At 41.3% G+C, this 18,504-nt stretch overlaps 2 protein-coding genes across 4 annotated transcripts in view; both read left to right on the top strand.

The window, feature by feature from the left end:
- Positions 1–2,695: 2,695 nt before the first annotated feature.
- PIK3C2A (phosphatidylinositol-4-phosphate 3-kinase catalytic subunit type 2 alpha) overlaps positions 2,696–18,504 on the top strand; it is a 108,500-nt gene continuing 92,691 nt past the window's right edge. For 2 of the 3 annotated variants that reach the window (XM_006077764.4, XM_044929579.2), the window contains exon 1: positions 2,697–2,876. The gene's annotated coding sequence lies outside the window, so the exon portion shown is untranslated. Of the gene's footprint in view, positions 2,877–18,504 lie in introns of all 3 variants that reach the window. The other variant, XM_045162976.1, reaches the window with a different exon arrangement.
- LOC102390640 (adenosine kinase-like) lies at positions 8,099–9,377 on the top strand. Its single transcript, XM_045162977.1, is given in 1 exon segment — positions 8,099–9,377. A coding segment is annotated over 1 exon segment (1,038 nt). The 5' UTR covers positions 8,099–8,245; the 3' UTR covers positions 9,284–9,377.

Here is an 18,504-nt window from a genome sequence, read left to right as displayed (position 1 = left end):
AATCCTAAAGGAAATCAGTCCTGAATATTCACTGGAAGAACTGATGCTGAAGCTGAAACTCCAATACTTTGGTGACCTGATGTGAAGAACTGACTCATTGGAAAAGTCCCTGATGGTGGGAAAGACTGAAGGAGGGAGGAGAAGGGGACAACAGAGGATGAGATGGTTGGATGGCATCACTGACTCAATGGACATGAGTTTGTGATGGACAGGGAGTTTGTGATGGGAGTTGGTGATGGACAGGAAGGCCTGACATGCTGCAGTCCATGGGGTTGCAAAGAGTCAGACACAACTGAGCAACTGAACTGAACTGAACTGGAACTGTCATGGCACCTCTGGGTGTGTCACTTCACTTAGTGATTGAGGATCAAGGTCTAGTCTTGTTTGCCATCAAGGTCTAGTCTTGGTCCCATTTGATTCTAATCAGTTTATGTTGTGTCCTCGGGCTATGTCATTCTTTCAAAAGTTGTGCCCTGCCCCTTTCCCTCCTGTTACAGCATCAGTGACTTAATGGACATGAGTTTGAGCAAACTCCGGGAGACAGTGAAGGACTGGGTAGCCTGGAGTGCTAAAGTCCATGGGGTCGCAAGGAGTTGGACATGACTTAGTGACTAAACAACAGACTATTGAGTAACTGTGTAACCCTGGACAAATTATTTATGTCCTCTGTTCCTCAAATTCCTCAGCTATAAAATAAGGATATCATAATGGTACCATTTTATAAGCTTGTTGGAGGGATTCTTGTAATTTCCTCTCCATGACTTATAAAGCACTAAGAACAGGGGCTGGCCTTCAAAAATGCTCAATAAATGTCAGTCAGTATTTTTTACCTGTGGCAAAATAGGGTTGCCCATTTCTCATTTAGTACTGAAAGAAGTTTAGGGATATTTATGGTGCTGTGACATTCTCTGTTAGGATTGGAAGGTTAGGGAGGTTAGGATTGGAACACTTAAAAATATAATGCCTCCTCATCAATTCTTTCCTCTACCTTTAAATCTTAATATTGAAGCCAGTGGGAGAAGGGAAAGAGGAGAAATGGTGCCAGCTATGTCCTATTTGGTTCCAAAAGATAGCAGCATCAGTTTGCACTTTCTCCTAGAAGTTTGTTTCTATTGTTCACACATGCATCTTCATATGCTCATTGTCAGAGATGAGATAAACTAAGAGAGGGCTACCATTTCAGATTCTTGACACTTGGCAGTTTGTGAATGCTGCTTTTTTGGAATCTGGAGAACCATCAAGCTGCCTTTCTTCTTCTTCTTATTAGGACCCTTCTGATTGATCAGAGCCTATGAAGGAAGTATTGGCTATTCAAGAGCCATAATAAAACAGTAGTAAAATAATGAAGTCTGAATTGCAACAAGGAGCTCACTCAAGCAAGGGCCCTCTGCTGCTGGGTCCCAGAGAAAATATTTCTCATAAGAAAAATATAAGATACAAAAAAGTCAAACAGATAACCTTCCCTCAAAACACAGTGTTCTCTAAAATCCCTTTCCTTCTTTTAGAAGGCACACTCAGTTCTGGAACAGAAGCTAGGAAACCAGTCTGAGACAATTAGTTTCCCCCTCCCTTTTTAATCTCTTGAGAAAGAGCTGCCAATTCTAGAAATTCCTCCTTTGATCAGAAGATAAAGCAGAACAATGCTGTAGCACTAAGCGGATTCCTAAGGGACATTTTTCAAGGGTGTGTAAAGCCTGCCTGGAAGTGTGTATACAAGGAGGGAGAAGGGGAGTTGGTGGAAATGGAAGGGTGGGTAGACTAGAGATGATAGTCACAGCGAGAAGGAATAATCATACAGTTGCTTCTAGACTCCATAGAGGAGCAACTCCAGTCAGTCTGAGGTGACTTTTTGTTCTTGTTTTTACTGAGAATTGCAAACTAGTCTATCACATTAAGATTGTGAATCTCTGAAAGGAGGTCTGTTTAAAAGATAAAAATACTATGGATTAGAGCTAGGACTAAGTTTGAATCATGCCGCCAACTTCACTGTCTGTAAAACGGGGGTAATTTTCCTATCTGTTTAACACGGCCACGTAATTTTTTTTTTAATGTAACACTTGAAGACTATTTTATGAGCATAAGCTCATTCAATTCTCATGAGGAAGGTATTATTATGGAGATTGTATGTAAAGATATTTTGTGATGTAGAAAAGAGCCGTCTGGTTCTGAGTTATCATTGGGCCACCTTCTCACCTGGCTGTTGTGAGGATTAAATGTGATGCGAAAGCACTTTAACACTCCACGTGATGGGCGGACTACTAATTACACACCCCGCAGCACCTGATCCACTGTGAGGAAACGGTAGACGCTGGTTGGAGTGAACGATTTTATATCTTCCCTGTTCCTTTCAATCCTCCAATCACAAGCTAATGTCCGCAGGCCTGGGGCCAAAACCACGAATCTGGGAGCTGCCGTCTGGATGGAGGCGAGCGCAGAGTCCAAGAAGAGGGCACGGGAACAGTAAAGTAGTTCAGTGGCTGGGGGGAGCTTTCGACGCTGGGCTTGAGAGGTGGCCGACTGGGGTCCCCGGAGTCCCTCTACTCTGGTCTGGGGCTGCACAGAGAGACATTCCAAGCCTGCTGGGCACTATACCCCAGGAGCCGGACTCATTCGCAGCTACCCGAGTTAGAGCCTCACGCGACTCACCCAAGACCCGCCCACTACCTCAGGTAGGCCCTCCGCACCAGCCAATCCGAAAGAAGCCTGGGTGCGGAAGGCGGTGCTTTCCCGACCGGAAGTGACGTCTATGCTTGGCTGGCCGCGGAGTCCGCCGAAGCTCTCGGCAGCGGCTGAGGCGACTGAGTGGAAAATGGCTCGGATTTTTGCGGCTGTGGCGCCTTGGGTTGTGGTGGAGGCAGAGGCTCAGGCAGCGTGAGGTGAGGAACAGTAGGTGCGGCGGGGGCCGGAACCGGGGACCCTGCTCTCCAAAGGCGCTGAAGGGCCCCTGGGGTCTTGGATGGGAGAGTCTCTTGCCGCGGCCCCAAGTCCCCCGGGTGTCCGCTTCTGACCCTTCATCCCGTACTCTTGGCGCTGCCCCAGTCCGACTCACCTCTCCCTGGGCCTTGCTTCCATCCCGGCCGTTGCCAGCTTCCCTTCCGAAGGTGCCCGCATCCCACCAGGACCCTCTTGTCGGGGGTGGTGGGTGGGGGGGCTCCTGGGAGTTAGTATTGTCCGAAAGGGCGAGGGGAAGCCACCCCCTTGTTCTCGGGACCGGGCTGGAGCCGCGGTGGCGGGTCCTATTCTCTGGTCGAATTGTTGAATTCTGCCGAGTGCGTGTGTTGCACTTCTCAGTTGTGAACCGTCCCCCGCCCCCTCCCCGCTTCTTTTCGCCCCCTTGTCCCATCTCCGGCTTTGGGGGCTACAGATCCTTTTTCTTCTCCACGCACCCCCCTTCCCCGGTTGCTTTTTTTTTTTTTTTTTTTTGCCGCGAATCCACTTGCTTCAGGAAGACAGTATTATTTCTGTGTGTATTTAGCGCATCATCTTTCTGGGAGGGCGGTCAGATTAAAAATACTTGCCTAAGTCTGAGTGACGGAGGAACAATAAATAATTGAAGGGAAAAAAGCGCATGCTTATTTTCCTCGCTAGATGGTTTGGCTTTAAAAACGAGATTCTGCAGCTTTGGAGTTTTTTTGGGGGGCGGGTGGAGCAGGCATTGAGGAGGGAAATAAGAAAGGAGAAAAATAAGTAAGGAGTAAAGTCTGGAGATAAGGAACGTGAAAGAGGGAGCCTGTGTTAGTTCTTTCCTTCTGTTAGTCTGATGGGAGTTCAGATTGTAATTATATTTTTATTTTGAACAGTGGGTGTTGAATTGAGTGTAAAGAAGGAGACCTTTGTCTTGGAACAAGATTATTTATTAAAGCAGTACCCCAAAATCTTTGCAGGTGGGTGTCAGGCAGAAAGATGCTGTTGGGAAAATTGTGTAACATTGGTGCAGCAAAGCCACAGATTAGAAGAGATTCAGAAAAAGGAAAGCTATTCTTAGAAGAGTGGTGGAGACTTATTATGAAAAGAAGGAAGGCTGTAGGGAGATCCAGGAACACTGATTCCAGCCTAGACTTTGTACCTTTGCCTCCTTGGCTTGTGGTTAAGTTTCCACATAAGACGCCTCTCAGCAACTCAGCCAGGGCTGGGGCTGATGCTCTTATTCAGAGGAGCAAATTAGACCGAAGTGCTTTAGTTGAGGTCTGTACTGTTGAAGATAACTGCTTGTTTAATATTATGATAGTCTTTAAGTACTGAAAAACATTTTGACTGGATTATTTAACTCAAACCTATTTCAAGAGTGATTTTACATAGGTACAAAGTGCATATAGAGCTGCTTCAAGTAATTTTGCCTAAATTAGTAGATTCCAAACCAGTTTTTTTCTTAGGAAAGTCTCTGTTGTGTTGTGCGTTGTATGCATGTCGCTTGCAGTTTTTCTTGGCAAGCAATATATGTACATTGTTTTCATCCATAGATTTTACAGTTTTTTCTGTTTCATGGGATATAAAAGTTGGCATGCTTGCATTTAGGAATTCTAGAAACTATAACTTTATGTAATAATTGTATATTAAGCATATGATTCATTGTTTCTTCCTTCTGCTGTAAATGATTCTAAAATTTTCAACTAATTGAAGACTGGTACATCAGTTCCCATGTCCAGGAATCGTTCTTTAATCTAGCCCAGTGTTTTTGCACTTAGTAAGCACATTCAGTAAATGAACTTATACCTAACCAAGAATGTTGAATTTCCCGAGTTCAGAGTTCTTATCAGAGCATTGGACCAAATTTTTCAGAGCAACAGGGTGAAGCAATTTTTTTTATGCTGTGTAACTTGTGTTTCTTTGATAGTATAAATTACCCATTTTATTGTATTTGCCATATTCCAAAAATAATTTAAGGCATGTAAATTATAAAGGTGAATGTTTCAGTACAGTTCATTTACTTGATTTGTTGTACCTGACTAAGGCTAAAAGTCCATTTTATGGAAGATCTTGTATCCAGAGGGCCTACAGGGTGCCTGGTACAGCAGTGGTTCTAGGAATAGAAAAACGAATGAGATAGTACTTGTCCTCAATAAGTTCTCTAGTCCATCTGGGGAGACAAACACAAATTATAACAGTATGGTTATAATGGCATGTAAGGATGGTGGATCCAAAATACTAAGAATGATGTGATCACCTGGCCTGAGAGATGGAGAGAGAATGAGTGCATCTGATGAGGATGGAGGTGCTCAAATTGAGTCTTAAAGGATGAATTCTTTTTATGAATGAGGGAAAGTTGGACGTTATCAGCTTCTAGACCCTGCTGAGATACTACCAAGCTGTTTAATACCTCTGGTATCTTGTTTCTTTCATGTGAGAGTTGGACTACATCTAAATCACTGCTGTTTAGTAGAAATATTAAATGAGAGCCACGTATGTAAGGTATTTTACATTTTCTTGGTAAATCTTTGAAATCTGGTGTTCATTTTACACTTAGAACACATCTTACTTTGGACTAACTACTTGTCAAGCTCTCAGTAGTTGTTGTGTTTATTGTTTAATTGGTAAGTTGTGCCCACTACTCTTTTGGGATCCCATCGACTGTAGCCCGCCAGACTCCTCTGTCCATGGGATTTCCCAGGCAAGAACACTGGAGTGGGTTGCTATTTCCTTCCCCAGGGGATCGTCCCTACTCAGGGATTGAACCCGCGTCTCCTGCATTGGCAGGTGGACTCTACCATTGAGCCATCTGGAAATCCCTGTTTGTGTTTAGCATATACCATACTGGACCATACAGTTCAAGAGTATGAAAATTCTGCTTTTCTGTCTCGGATTCTTGCTTGAAAAGGAAAAACAACTCCTATGAGAATCGTATAAATGTAGTCATTTATAATTTGTACTCCTTTTGATAGTATTCATGCATGCCTTTAGATTGGAATTATACTTGAAAATGATTTGCTAAAAAAAAAAAAGAAGAAGAAGAAATTGATTTGCTGTAGGATATCATTCAGATTGTTCATAGAGTTTTTGTTGAGACTGTTTTCCCTGTGTCTGGTGCAGTCAGGTTTTGAAACATCTTTATTTTGTGCTTTTATGTATACTTTGTATCTCTCTTGGTCTCTGCAGTCTGTTCTTTATAACAAGTGATGGATTCAAAGCACAGTGAGAGAATGTACATGGACATTTTGCTGCTGCTGCTAAGTTGCTTCAGTCGTGTCCGACTCTGTGCGACCCCATAGATGGCAGCCCACCAGGCTCCCCCATCCCTGGGATTCTCCAGGCAAGAACACTGGAGTGGGTTGCTCTTTCCTTCTCAAATGCATGAAAGTGAAAAGTGAAAGTGAAGTCACTCAGTCGTGTCCGACTCTTAGCGACCCCATGGACTGCAGCCTACCAGGCTCCTCGGTCCATGGGATTGTCCAGGCAAGAGTACTGGAGTGGGGTGCCATTGCGAATGGAGATTTGTACAATTTTAAACAACTTTTTGGATTTCTTAAAAACATTAAAAAAATATTTTTATTTATTTATTTTTGGCTGTACTGGGTCTTTGTCGCCGTGCGGGCTTTTCTCTATTTGAGGCAAGTGGGAGCTGCTCTCTAGTTGTGGTGCAAGGGCTCCTCACTGCGGTGGCCTCTTGTCGCTGAGCATGGCTCTAGGGTATGTAGGCTTCAGTAGTTGCAGCACATGGGTGCAGTAGTTGCAGCTCCAGGGTCTAGAGCACAGGCTCAATAGTGGTGCACGGGCAGAGTTGCTCTGCAGCATGTGGAGTCTTCCTGGACCAGGGATTGAACCTGTGTCTCCTGCATTGGCAGGCAGATTCTTTACCACTAAGCAGCCACCAGGGAAGCCCAGAATTTCTTAAATTTTTTAATTCAGCTATTTGGGTACAAAAGTGAATGGGATATTTAAACACTCTTGATTTTAATAAATTTGAAGGCAATTATCTAGCAGAGTATTTATCTTTTCACCTTGAGAATGAATTAATATACTATAAAATTAACAACCCTATTGTTAAACACATAGCTTTCATTAGTCTTATAATACAAAAGTTACCTTATTGATGAATAAATGATGTACAACGCTGATTCATTTAATTTGTTGTGCATTGAGTTTGGTTTTAAAAAAAAAACATAGGCTTATTTTAGTCATGATAACTATGACTAACAATGATAAAGTAAATAACGTCCTTACATTTGTGTTGATTGATGATTATAGAGCCTGTAATTCTCCCCCTCCACCAGCCTTATTCTTTGTGAAGTAAATAGAGCAGGTATTTTTTTTCATTTTCTTGAAGAGGAAAATGAGACCCAATGAAGCTGTGACTTGTTTTGGATAATACATTACAGATACTGCTTGAACATAGCAGGCTTACAATGCTAGCCTACAGTTCTCTTCATTGCATCTCTTCTATGGTGCTTGAGTGTTTAGATACATAGCCCTTAACAGATTTTGGAGTGTATTCATGGGTAATTCCTGCCTTGAAGCAGAAAATAGTTTAGTTATTAAAAAATTATTAATGGGAAAGAAAAATGTAAGGGGTGGTATTGTTGTTTAGTCACTAAGTCGTAACCAACTCTTTTGCCACTCTATGGACTGCAGTCTGCCAGACTCTTTTGTCCATGGGATTTCCCAGGCAAGAATACTGGAGTGGGTTACCACTATGGTTTAGTTACACTTAAAATTGGGCTTCCGTCGTAGCTCAGGCGGTAAAGAGTCTGACTGCAATGCAGGAGAACTGGGTTTGATCCCTGGGTTGGGAAGATTCCCCTGGAGAAGGAAATGGCAACCCACTCCAATATTCTTGCCTGGAGAATCCCATGAACAGAGGAGCCTAGCTGGCTCCAGTCTATGGGGTCGCAAGAGTCAGATGTGACTGAGCAACTAAGTGCACGCACACACACTTAAAATAGATGAGAGTTAACTAGGCAAGATTTTTTATTTTGAGCAAAGAATTTAGATTTTAAACTATTGTTGTAGGAAGAAAGTGATGAAGTGTCAAGGACAGAGCTATATCAGTGTTCAGGGAAGAACTTGGGGAAAACTTAGGTAAGAGAAGAAATTTAGCTTTAAGGAAGGATTTGCATGGCTCATTTAAAAACATAAAAATGGGGGTGGGGTGGGGAGAGGGGACGCCTGCGCGCGGGGTGTGTGAGGACGCGCTCCCGGGTCGCGGAGTGCTTGAGCCCAGAAGCAGTGGCTGTGGTACCTGCTGCTGCCACCCGTGCGGACGCAGAGCATCGGACGTGAGCGCTGTCGCGTGGGGCTGGAAGGTGAAGCTATGATGGCCATCAGTGAAAATATTCTCTTTGGAATGGGAAATCCTCTTCTTGACATCACTGCTGTAGTGGATAAGGATTTCCTTGATAAGTATTCTCTTAAACCTAATGACCAGATTTTGGCTGAAGAGAAACATAAGGAACTGTTTGATGAACTTGTAAAAAAATTAAAAGTTGAATATCATTCTGGTGGCTCTACCCAGAATTCAATTAAAGTGGCCCAGTGGATGATTCAGCAGCCACACAAAGCAGCAACATTTTTTGGATGCATTGGGATAGATAAATTTGGGGAGATCCTGAAGAAAAAAGCTGCTGAAGCCCATGTGGATGCTCATTACTATGAACAGCATAAGCAGCCAACAGGAACTTGTGCTGCATGCATCACTGGTGGCAACAGCTGACTTGTAGCTAGTCTTGCTGCTGCCAACTGTTATCAAAAGGAAAAACATCTTGATATGGAGAAAAACTGGATATTGGTAGACAAAGCGAGAGTTTATTATATAGCAGGTTTTTTCCTCACAGTTTCTCCAGAGTCGGTTTTAAAAGTGGCTCACCATGCTTCTGAAAACAACAGAATTTTCACTTTGAATCTGTCTGCACCATTTATTAGTCAGTTCTACAAGGAATCATTGATAAAAGTTATGCCTTTTGTTGACATACTTTTTGGAAACGAGGTGGAAGCTGCCACTTTTGCTAGATAGCAAGGCTTTGAGACTGAAGACATTAAAGAAATAGCCAGAAAGACACAGGCTCTGCCAAAAGTCAACTCAAAGAGGCAGCGAATTGTGATTTTCACCCAAGGGAGAGAGGACACCATACTGGCTACAGAAAGTGAAGTCACCGCTTTTGCTGTCTTGGATCAAGACCAGAAAGAAATTGTTGATACCAATGGAGCTGGAGATGCATTTGTTGGAGGTTTTCTGTCTCAGCTGGTCTCTGACAAGCCCCTAACCGAATGCATCCGTGCTGGCCACGCTGCTGCAAGTGTCGTAATTAGGAGGACTGGCTGCACCTTTCCTGAGAAGCCAGACTTCCACTGATGGAAAAGCATGAAACTGCATCCCAGGAGTACAGACACTGCCCTGATTGTTTCCTGAGAATTCCCATATTAATAAAGAAGAAAATTAAATGCCACCTTTCCTACTATAATAATGTTCAATCTTAATTTAGGGGGTATAGTAATACACAATAGAATCTTTATTCTCTCAACAACCTAAAGTAGGAGGTTTATTTCCATAGTCTGATAGTGCCAGGTAAATGTCAATTAAACAGGAATATAGTATTTCAATTGAAATTTTTGTTTCATTTTCTATTACATTGTAAATTCATGTGTACTAAGCAAAGTGATCATTTTTTTACATTTCTGCTTTGAATGCAGATGCAATTTAATATAATAGATTTTTTTAAAGGAATTAAAGATAATACATAAATCTTTAGCTTTTATACAAGTATATTTAATTCAGAAGTGTGTTTGTACACATATACACACACATGTGTTCATATATGTACCACATATATACATAACAAATGGTTAAATAAGGTACAGAAATATTTATCTTTCCAAGTTATGCCAAGTAATTTCATCAGTGTGTACTCAAACATGTAATAAATTTTGGATAATTTGCCCAATTATAAGCTGTATTACAATATTCAAGTCATAATCTTATATTTACTTATGGTACTCTGTATTTGATACAAATAAAAACTTGTCATAAAGGGAAGAAAAATAGAAACATAAAAACAACACAGGTGAAGTAGGAGATGAGAATAAATAGACATCTGCAATAAATATTTAGAGGCCAGTGGTCAGAATTTTTATATTATTTGGATGATTCAGGAAATCTTAGCACGTGCTCTAAACTTGTGGCTTGAGTAGTGTGGAAGACATGGCTAAGAGCATGGAAAGAGAGGTTGTTGACTAATGAGAAGCAGAGTAATTTGAGTTCCTATTGTGAAATCAGTAGGGATTTGATAAGAATTTTACTATGAGAAAATAATAGGCAGTGTTCATAAAGGAGAATTAATTTAAAAATTTGCAGTATGGGAAATTCTAATTGAAACAGGTAATTTTTAGAAGTATTTTCCTATAAAAAAACCTGAAATTGACAATTTACTTTCAGAAAATGCTCAGAGAAACAGGAAGATGTTAAGTGTTGTTAAAGTTCTACTGTGGAGTGAGAGGAAAAAGCAGATGGTCTTTCTAGATAAAAGGGTGGGGAAAATGAGAAGAGACAATAGAAGGAAGTCAAAGATAAGGGATACTTACCTTCTGGTGAGGTGGGAAAAGAACTTGGATGTTGATGGGAGAGCTACATCCCACTGGGCTTCCCTTGTAGCTCAGTTGGTATAGAGTCTGAATGCAATGCAGGAGACCTGGGTTCAATCCCTGGGTTGTGAAGATTCCCTGGAGAGGGAAATGGCAGTCCACTCTGGTATTCTTGCCTGGAGAATCCCATGGACAGAGGAGCCTGGCAGGCTATACCATCTATGGGATCGCAAGAGTCGGACACGACTGCGTAACTAAGCACAAAGCATTAATACCTGTCTAATTAGGGAATGGGAGAATACTTTTTCAAATGTTTTATTTGCAGTTTTGGAAATCATACAAAGCAGGTATACACCCCACCCCAGCCCCCATAAACTCTGAAGGAGTTGCTGCTGCTGCTAAGTCACTTCAGTCGTGTCCGACTCTGTGCGACCCCATAGACGGCAGCCCACCAGGCTCCCCTGCCCTTGGGATTCTCCAGGCAAGAACACTGGAGTGGGTCGCCATTTCCTTCTCCAATGCATGAAAGTGAAAAAGTGAAAGTGAAGTCGTGTCCGACTCTTAGCGACCCCATGGACTGCAGCCTACCAGGCTCCTCCATCCATGGGATTCTCCAGGCAAGAGTACTGGAGTGGGGTGCCATTGCCTTCTCCACCCCAGCCCCCATAAACTCTGACGAAGTTACATGTAATCAAAACCATAGTGCTGTGAGTAGCCATAACGAGATTGATTTATTAAATCACTTTATATGTGTTCATAATGTAATTTATAACTGTTCTGACTTTTCTTTTTTGTTTAGTGTGTACATGAATTGAGCAAAGCACTCTTTGGCTTGAGAATGTAGCCTGCTTTCATCTGACTAGATTGCGTGATGATATTTAGCAGACTAGAATTCTGCGTGTATTAAAATACATGACATGAGATTGTAGCTGTTCAGGTTTTTTTTTGAAAGACAGTTATTAATATATAATTTACTTATAGTAAAATGCATCTGTTTTGGGTGTACAACGCTATTGTTGTTGCTAAGTCACTTCAGTCGTGTCCTACTGTGTGTGACCCCATACACGGCAGCCCACCAGGCTCCCCTGTCCCTGGGATTCTCCAGGCAAGAGTACTGGAGTGGGTTGCCATTGCCTTCTCCACCCCTTCTTCCTAGCTCCTGGTAATTGCTAATCTACTTTTCTGTCTCTTTGACTTTACTTAATTGCCAGGATATGGAGGCAACCTCAACTGCCAGTCAACAAATGAATGGATAAAGATACTCTGTGTGTGTGTGTGTGTGTGTGTGTGTGTACACACCATGGAATACTACTTGGGCATAAGGAAATTTTGCCATTTGTAACAACATGGATAAACTTGGCAGATATTATGTTAAGTGAAATAAATCAGAGAAAGACACATATATATCACTTAAATGTAGAATCTAAAAATTCAACAAACTATTGAATACAACAAAAAAAGAAACAGACTCACAGATATAGAGAACAAATAAGTGGTGAAGGGCAACATGAGGGTAGAGGATTGAGTGGTACAAACTATTATGTATAAAATAAGCTATAAGGATGTATTGCAGAATACAGGGACTATAGCCAATATTCTATAATAACTATAAATAGAGTATAACCTTTAAAAATTGTGGGAACTTCTCTGGTGGTCCAGTGGTTTGGACTCTGTTGTCACTGCTGAGGGCTCAGGTTCAATCCCTGGTCAGGGAACTAAGATCCCACAGACCACACGGATTTTGGGGCCAAAAAAATTAGGAAAAAACAAATTGTGAATCACTATATTGAATACCTGTAACTTATGTAATATCATACATCAACTATACTTCAATTTTTTAAAAAAGTGTTAAAATGTGGCTGCAACATTTTATATTCCTATTGGCAAAGTGTGAGGGTTTCAGTTTCTCTATATCCTTGTCAATGCTTCTTTTCCTTTATTTATATATTTATATTGAATTATAGTTGATTTACAATCTTGTGTTAGCTTCAGGTGTATGTGGTTATCTTCCCTGGTGGCTCAGCAGTAAAGAATCCGCTTGCCAACACAGGAGATGTGGATTTGATCCCTGGTTGGGGAACATCCCCTGGAGAAGGAAGTGGCTACCCACTCCAGTATTCTTGCCTGGAAAAATCTCATAAACAGAGAATCCTGGTGGGCTGCAGTCCATGGGGTTGCAAAGAGTCAAGCATGACTTAGTGACTAAATAACAATAGACACACACACACACACACACACACACATGCACGCACACACATACACATACATATATATTCTTCAGGTTCTCTTCCCTTCAGTTCAGTTCAGTCAGTTCAGTCACTCAGTCGTGTCCGACTCTTTGCGACCCCATGAATCGCAGCACACCAGGCCTCCCTGTCCATCACCAACTCCCGGAGTTCACTGAGACTCACATCCATAGAGTCAGTGCTGCCATCCAGCCATCTCATCCTCTGTCGTCCCCTTCTCCTCCTGTCCCCAGTCCCTCCCAGCATCAGAGTCTTTTCCAATGAATCAGCTCTTCGCATGAGGTGGCCAAAGTACTGGAGTTTCAGCTTCAGCATCATTCCCTCCAAAGAAATCCCAGGGCTGATCTCCTTCAGAATGGACTGGTTGGATCTCCTTGCAGTCCAAGGGACTCTCAAGAGTCTTCTCCAACACCACAGTTCAGAAGCATCAATTTTTCGGTGCTCAGCTTTCTTCACAGTCCAACTCTCACATCCATACATGACCACTGGAAAAACCATAGCCTTGACTAGACGGACCTTTGTTGGCAAAGTAATATCTCTGCTTTTCAATATACTATCTAGGTTGGTCATAACTTTTCTTCCAAGGAGTAAGCGTCTTTTAATTTCATGGCTGCAGTCACCATCTACAGTGATTTTGGAGCCCAGAAAAATAAAGTCTGACACTGTTTCCAGTGTTTCCCCATCTATTTCCCATGAAGTGATGGGACCAGATGCCATGATCTTCGTTTTCTGAATGTTGAGCTTTAAGCCAACTTTTTCACTCTCCTCTTTCACTTTCATTAAGAGGCTTTTTATTTCCTCTTCACTTTCTGCCATAAGGGTGGTGTCATCTGCATATCTGAGGTTATTGAAAAATATTGAGTGTAGTTCTCTGTGCTATATAAGTATGTCTTGGTTGATTGTCTATTCTTTTTAAAAATTATTGTCATTCTAGTAGGTGTGAAATGGTATCTCATTGTGGTTTTGATTTGCATTTGGGTAAACTCCAGGAGTTGGTGATGGACAGGGAGGCCTGGCGTGCTGCGATTCATGAGGTCGCAAAGAGTCAGACATGACTGAGCGACTGAACTGAATGAACTGAACTGAACTGAATGAGTAGTGATGTTGAGCATCTTTTTATGTGCTTATTAGCAATAAGCAGCCTTTTTTTTTTGGAATCTTAACCACCGGACCACCAGGTAAGTTCCTAAGCTACCTTTCAGGTAGCTGAACTAAGCTACCTTTGTTCTAATATTTGAACAAATGTAATGAAAAGACTCTGATGCTGGGAGGGATTGGGGACAGGAGGAGAAAGGGACAACAGAGGATGAGATGGCTGGATGGCATCACTGACTTGATGGACGTGAGTCTGAGTGAACTCTGGGAGTTGGTGATGGACAGGGAGGCCTGGCGTGCTGCAATTCATGGGGTCGCAAAGAGTCGGACATGACTGAGCAACTGAACTGAACTGAATGTATTTTTTAAATGCCTTTTATATATATTATATATGTATATAATATTATTATATATATATTATTTTATTTGATCCTGACAACACTATATCTGTGCTTTACATATGAGAAAACTAAGAAAAAGACAGATTAAATAAATTATTTAGGAATACACAGTTAATAAGAAGGAGGTATGATATTTGAGCTTGGGTCTACTCAAAAAAAATGCGTCTTCATTTTTTCTTCTTTGTTATCACTTGTTTTTATAAAACTAGTAATTTTCATGCATTACTTGAAAAAAATTACATTTTTTATGCATTACTTGAAAAAAAATACATATTTTGAAATGTAATTACATTACATTTCACAAAAACTTGTGAAAACAAGTTTTTGTTAGCCATAGAAATTGACAGTTTGGGAGAAAAATTTCAGAAGTATTCACATCATTTTCATTATTATTCCTTATTTGGGGGTTCTCAGTTGTATTTTTTCCTACCTTAAACCATGTTGGGAATGGAAGCATATACCATAACAACACAAAAAGCTTACTGTTATTTGCCATGTTGGAATTGGGGTAATGTCTGAGTATATTTAATGATTCATGTTAAATGAATGAACAATAAAGTAGTCCAAAGTTCACTAATTATCTTCACAAAGCAGTACTACTGTTGAGATTCTGGGTTAGATTGAAAACTGCTTTGTCAGTAAAGTGTCTTTGTATAGGACCTCTTGCTTTTAACAGTATTTCCCTCTCTGTCCCCCTCCCAAACACATACAGTGATACACATATGCAGATACAGAAAGTTGCTCTGGGCGAATGCTCTGATTGTGAATCTCTTATGTGTAGAATGCGCTAAGGGCTGAGGGTGATACAATGACTGCTAGTGCTTATTAGATTCCAGTGTAGCTGTTGCTTTTTGTCAAAATGGAAGAATTAAGCCCTTTATTAGTTGCTTATAATCCTTGGGCAAAGCATAATTGTAAGTGTGGTATAGAGGTTAAAGAATACAAGATCCAGGCTAAGGCCATACATCTTTAAACTTGTGGAGAACCTTGGGAAGACTGTTAACTTTTCTCCATGACTTCACTGTTTTCTTATGTCTAGGTTATGGCTCCAGTTTCATCTTTTCCCTCATTCCACTATTAAAAATACTATCCCCTATCTAAATCACTCTCTATCACACTACTTTTCACCCCCACTTTATTTACTATCTAAACTTCTTTTCATTTGTTTAAACGAAGCCACTTATTTCCAGAATTGTTGTTCTAATTCAGATTATTGCTAATTCTTTCCTATACCGGTTCAGTTGTTTTGTTAATTGGTTTCCTGGTTTCTGTTTTTGTTTTTCTTACATCTGTTTTTTGCAGAGCAAATAGAGATCTTTGAACAATGCAAATCAGATCACATGAATGTCTGTGCATAAAACATACCTTCAGCTTCTTAATCTAATAATTGAGTATACTGGTTTTCCCCTCCTTGGAGGTATATTAAGTTTGACTATAAAAGTTCATATTGGTAGATGGAAATTTTAGGTTTTTTTTTTTTTATTTTTTTAGAGAGGATTTTTAGGTGGAGAGAAATTGAGCTTGATGGTTTAACTTATTCTTAATTTTTATTAAAAAAAATTTCACTAAAAATCTACAGAGTAAAATTAAGTTAGGTTGAAATGAAGAAGTTTGATTGTGGCATACCCTAAACCTAGAAATATAACTCTACACATTTAACATATCTAAATTTGGAGAAAAATGATTCAACTGTACAAGAGAAATTATTATCGAAACCTCCCTGGTTTCTTTAGGAACAGGCTCTGTAGATAACTATATTGATTTGACCTAAACTCCACCATCTATGGAGTCACACGGAGTCGGACACAACTGAAGTGACTTAGCAGCAGCAGCAGTAGCAGCCACCAATGTTAGTAAAAACTGAAGCCATTTCTTTCAAGTAGTTTAATCTACATTCCTCTGCAACCCCATTAGGTTAATTCTCTGGTATATTTTTATCCTATTTGGGCTTCACTCAACTTAAATTTGTTTGACTGATGACCTGCTTCACTTATAGAAAGTTCTTGGTCATTTTCTCTTCAAATATTTGTTCTGTTCAGTCTCTCCTTGCCTGGGACTCCAATTACATGCGAAGTGAAAGTTGCTCAGTTGTGTCCAACTCTTTGCAACTCCATGGACTGTAGTCTGCCAGGCTCACCTGTCCATGGAATTCTCCAGGCAAGAATACTGGAGAAGAGAACTGGGTAGCCATTCCCTTCTCCAGGGGATCTTCCCAACCCAAGGATTGAACCCAGGTCTCCTGCATTGCAGGGGGATTCTTTACCGTCTGAGCTACCAGGAAAACCCAAGAATACTGGAGTGGATAGCCGTTCCTGTCTCCAGGGGATCTTCCCAACCCAGGGATTGAACCCAGGTCTCCTGCATTACAGGCGGATTCTTTACTAGCTGAGGTACCAGGGAAGCCCCCAATTACATGTATGTTAGACTATTTGAAATTGTCCAGTAGAATTCCAGCATTCTATTTTACTTCTCCTCCTCTTTTTTTCTCTTTTAGTTGGAATATTTTCTATTAATTTGTCTTTGAGTTTACCAGTCTTCTTTGTTGTGAAGTCCATGTAATTAATTCTTCATTTCTGATACATTTTTATTTCCTAATATATGTTTTGGGTTCTTCCTTTTTTTTTTTTTTTTAATAAACAGTAGCTACCTGTCATTTAATGCAGACCCACTATATGTGAGGCACTTGACATATATCATGTGATTTAATTCTCACAAAATCCCTGAAAGTTGAGCATTATTATTACCTTTACATAAGGTGAAACAGAGAGAAGGTAAAATTAGAGAAGGAAATAGGGTAAGACAGATAGCTAGTAAGTGGCTGTGCTAAGTCACTTTGGTCGTGTTCGACTCTGTGCGACTCCATGGACGTAGCCCTTCAGGCTCCTCTGTCCATGGGATTCTCCAGGCAAGAATACCGGAGCGGGTTGCCCCTCTCCTCTCCAGGGGATCTTCTCAACCCAATGATCGAACCAGCGTGTCCTACATCTAACCTTCATTGGCAGGTGGCAAGGTTTTGTGGTAAACCTGCATTTACTACTAGCGCCACCTGGGAAAGCCCAAAAAGTGGGAATCAAACTTCTGACTCTAACCAGCCACGTGGACCTGGTGAGAATCAGACTCTTCTGAAACTGATGTGAGTCTCTGTTTTCTCAAATCTCAGAAAGCTGGTAACAGATGCTGCTGCTGCTGCTGCTACTAAGTTGCTTCAGTCGTGTCCGACTCTGTGTGACCCCATAGATGGCAGCCCACCAGAATCCTCTGTCCCTGGGATTCTCCAGGCAAGAACACTGGAGTGGGTTGCCATTTCCTTCTCCAACGCATGAAAATGAAAAGTGAAAGTTAAGTTGCTCAGTCATGTCTGACTCTTCGCAACCGCATGGACTGCAGCCTACCAGGCTCCTCCATCCATGGGATTTTCCAGGCAAGAGTACTGGAGTGGGGTGCCATTGCCTTCTCCGGGGTTCTTCCTTTTTTTAAAAAAAAAAATTTGTATTACTCTGGTGAAATTCTCTCCTGCTTCATGTGTATCATCTATCTTTTCTGCTAAATTTAGCATTTTCATCCAGATTACTTAACATTTGGGCCTATCTGTGTCTGCTTATTTTGACTGTCTCTTCCATGGACCACATTTTCTTGTTTGTCTTGTAATCTTTGATTACATGCCAGACAGCTTATCTAAATTTGGATCCTGAAATTTATTTATTACTTAAGATTTACCTTCAAAATACTCTTTATTCTGTCAGGCCACTAAATTGATAGTCTGATTTATAAGTCAGAGGGGTCTGTGCTTTGTTGCCGCTTTTAATTTGATTCGGTTCACTACTGCATTGAAATAGTTTGGGGCAGAATCATAACTTTCTCTTGAGTAGAATTTGAGATCTGAGCATTGACTTGATTCCAGAGATTGGTTTTGTAGCCTTGCTGCCAGCTGTTTAGGTTGCTGGGAGTCTCTGTTATCTAGTCCTGCTTTCTGTGTCTCATTGGATCTCTGCTTTGTTTCCGTTATCCCAGCTTCTGGAGGGCAGCTGTCTTAGAGTATGCAAAAGTCTAGGATGCCTTGGGGGGCTTTTTCTTAGCTCTCTGCCAGGTCCAGAGCCATCGGTAGCTGGAAACTTGGAGCGCTCTGGTAGGTTTCTCCCTGCTCACCTCCCCAGTCCTTTTTGGCAAGTGGCTGCCTTGTACTTTACGGAGGCCCACACACCTCACCAGGGGATCTCTTTCAGCTTTTCTGTCCTGCTCCCAGCTTTTCAGTG

The sequence above is a fragment of the Bubalus bubalis genome, chromosome 16 (assembly GCF_019923935.1).
Source record: "Bubalus bubalis isolate 160015118507 breed Murrah chromosome 16, NDDB_SH_1, whole genome shotgun sequence".
NCBI lineage: Eukaryota > Metazoa > Chordata > Mammalia > Artiodactyla > Bovidae > Bubalus > Bubalus bubalis.
Note: the sequence above shows the minus strand (reverse complement) of the source record. Positions and strands in the feature narration are given on the sequence as shown.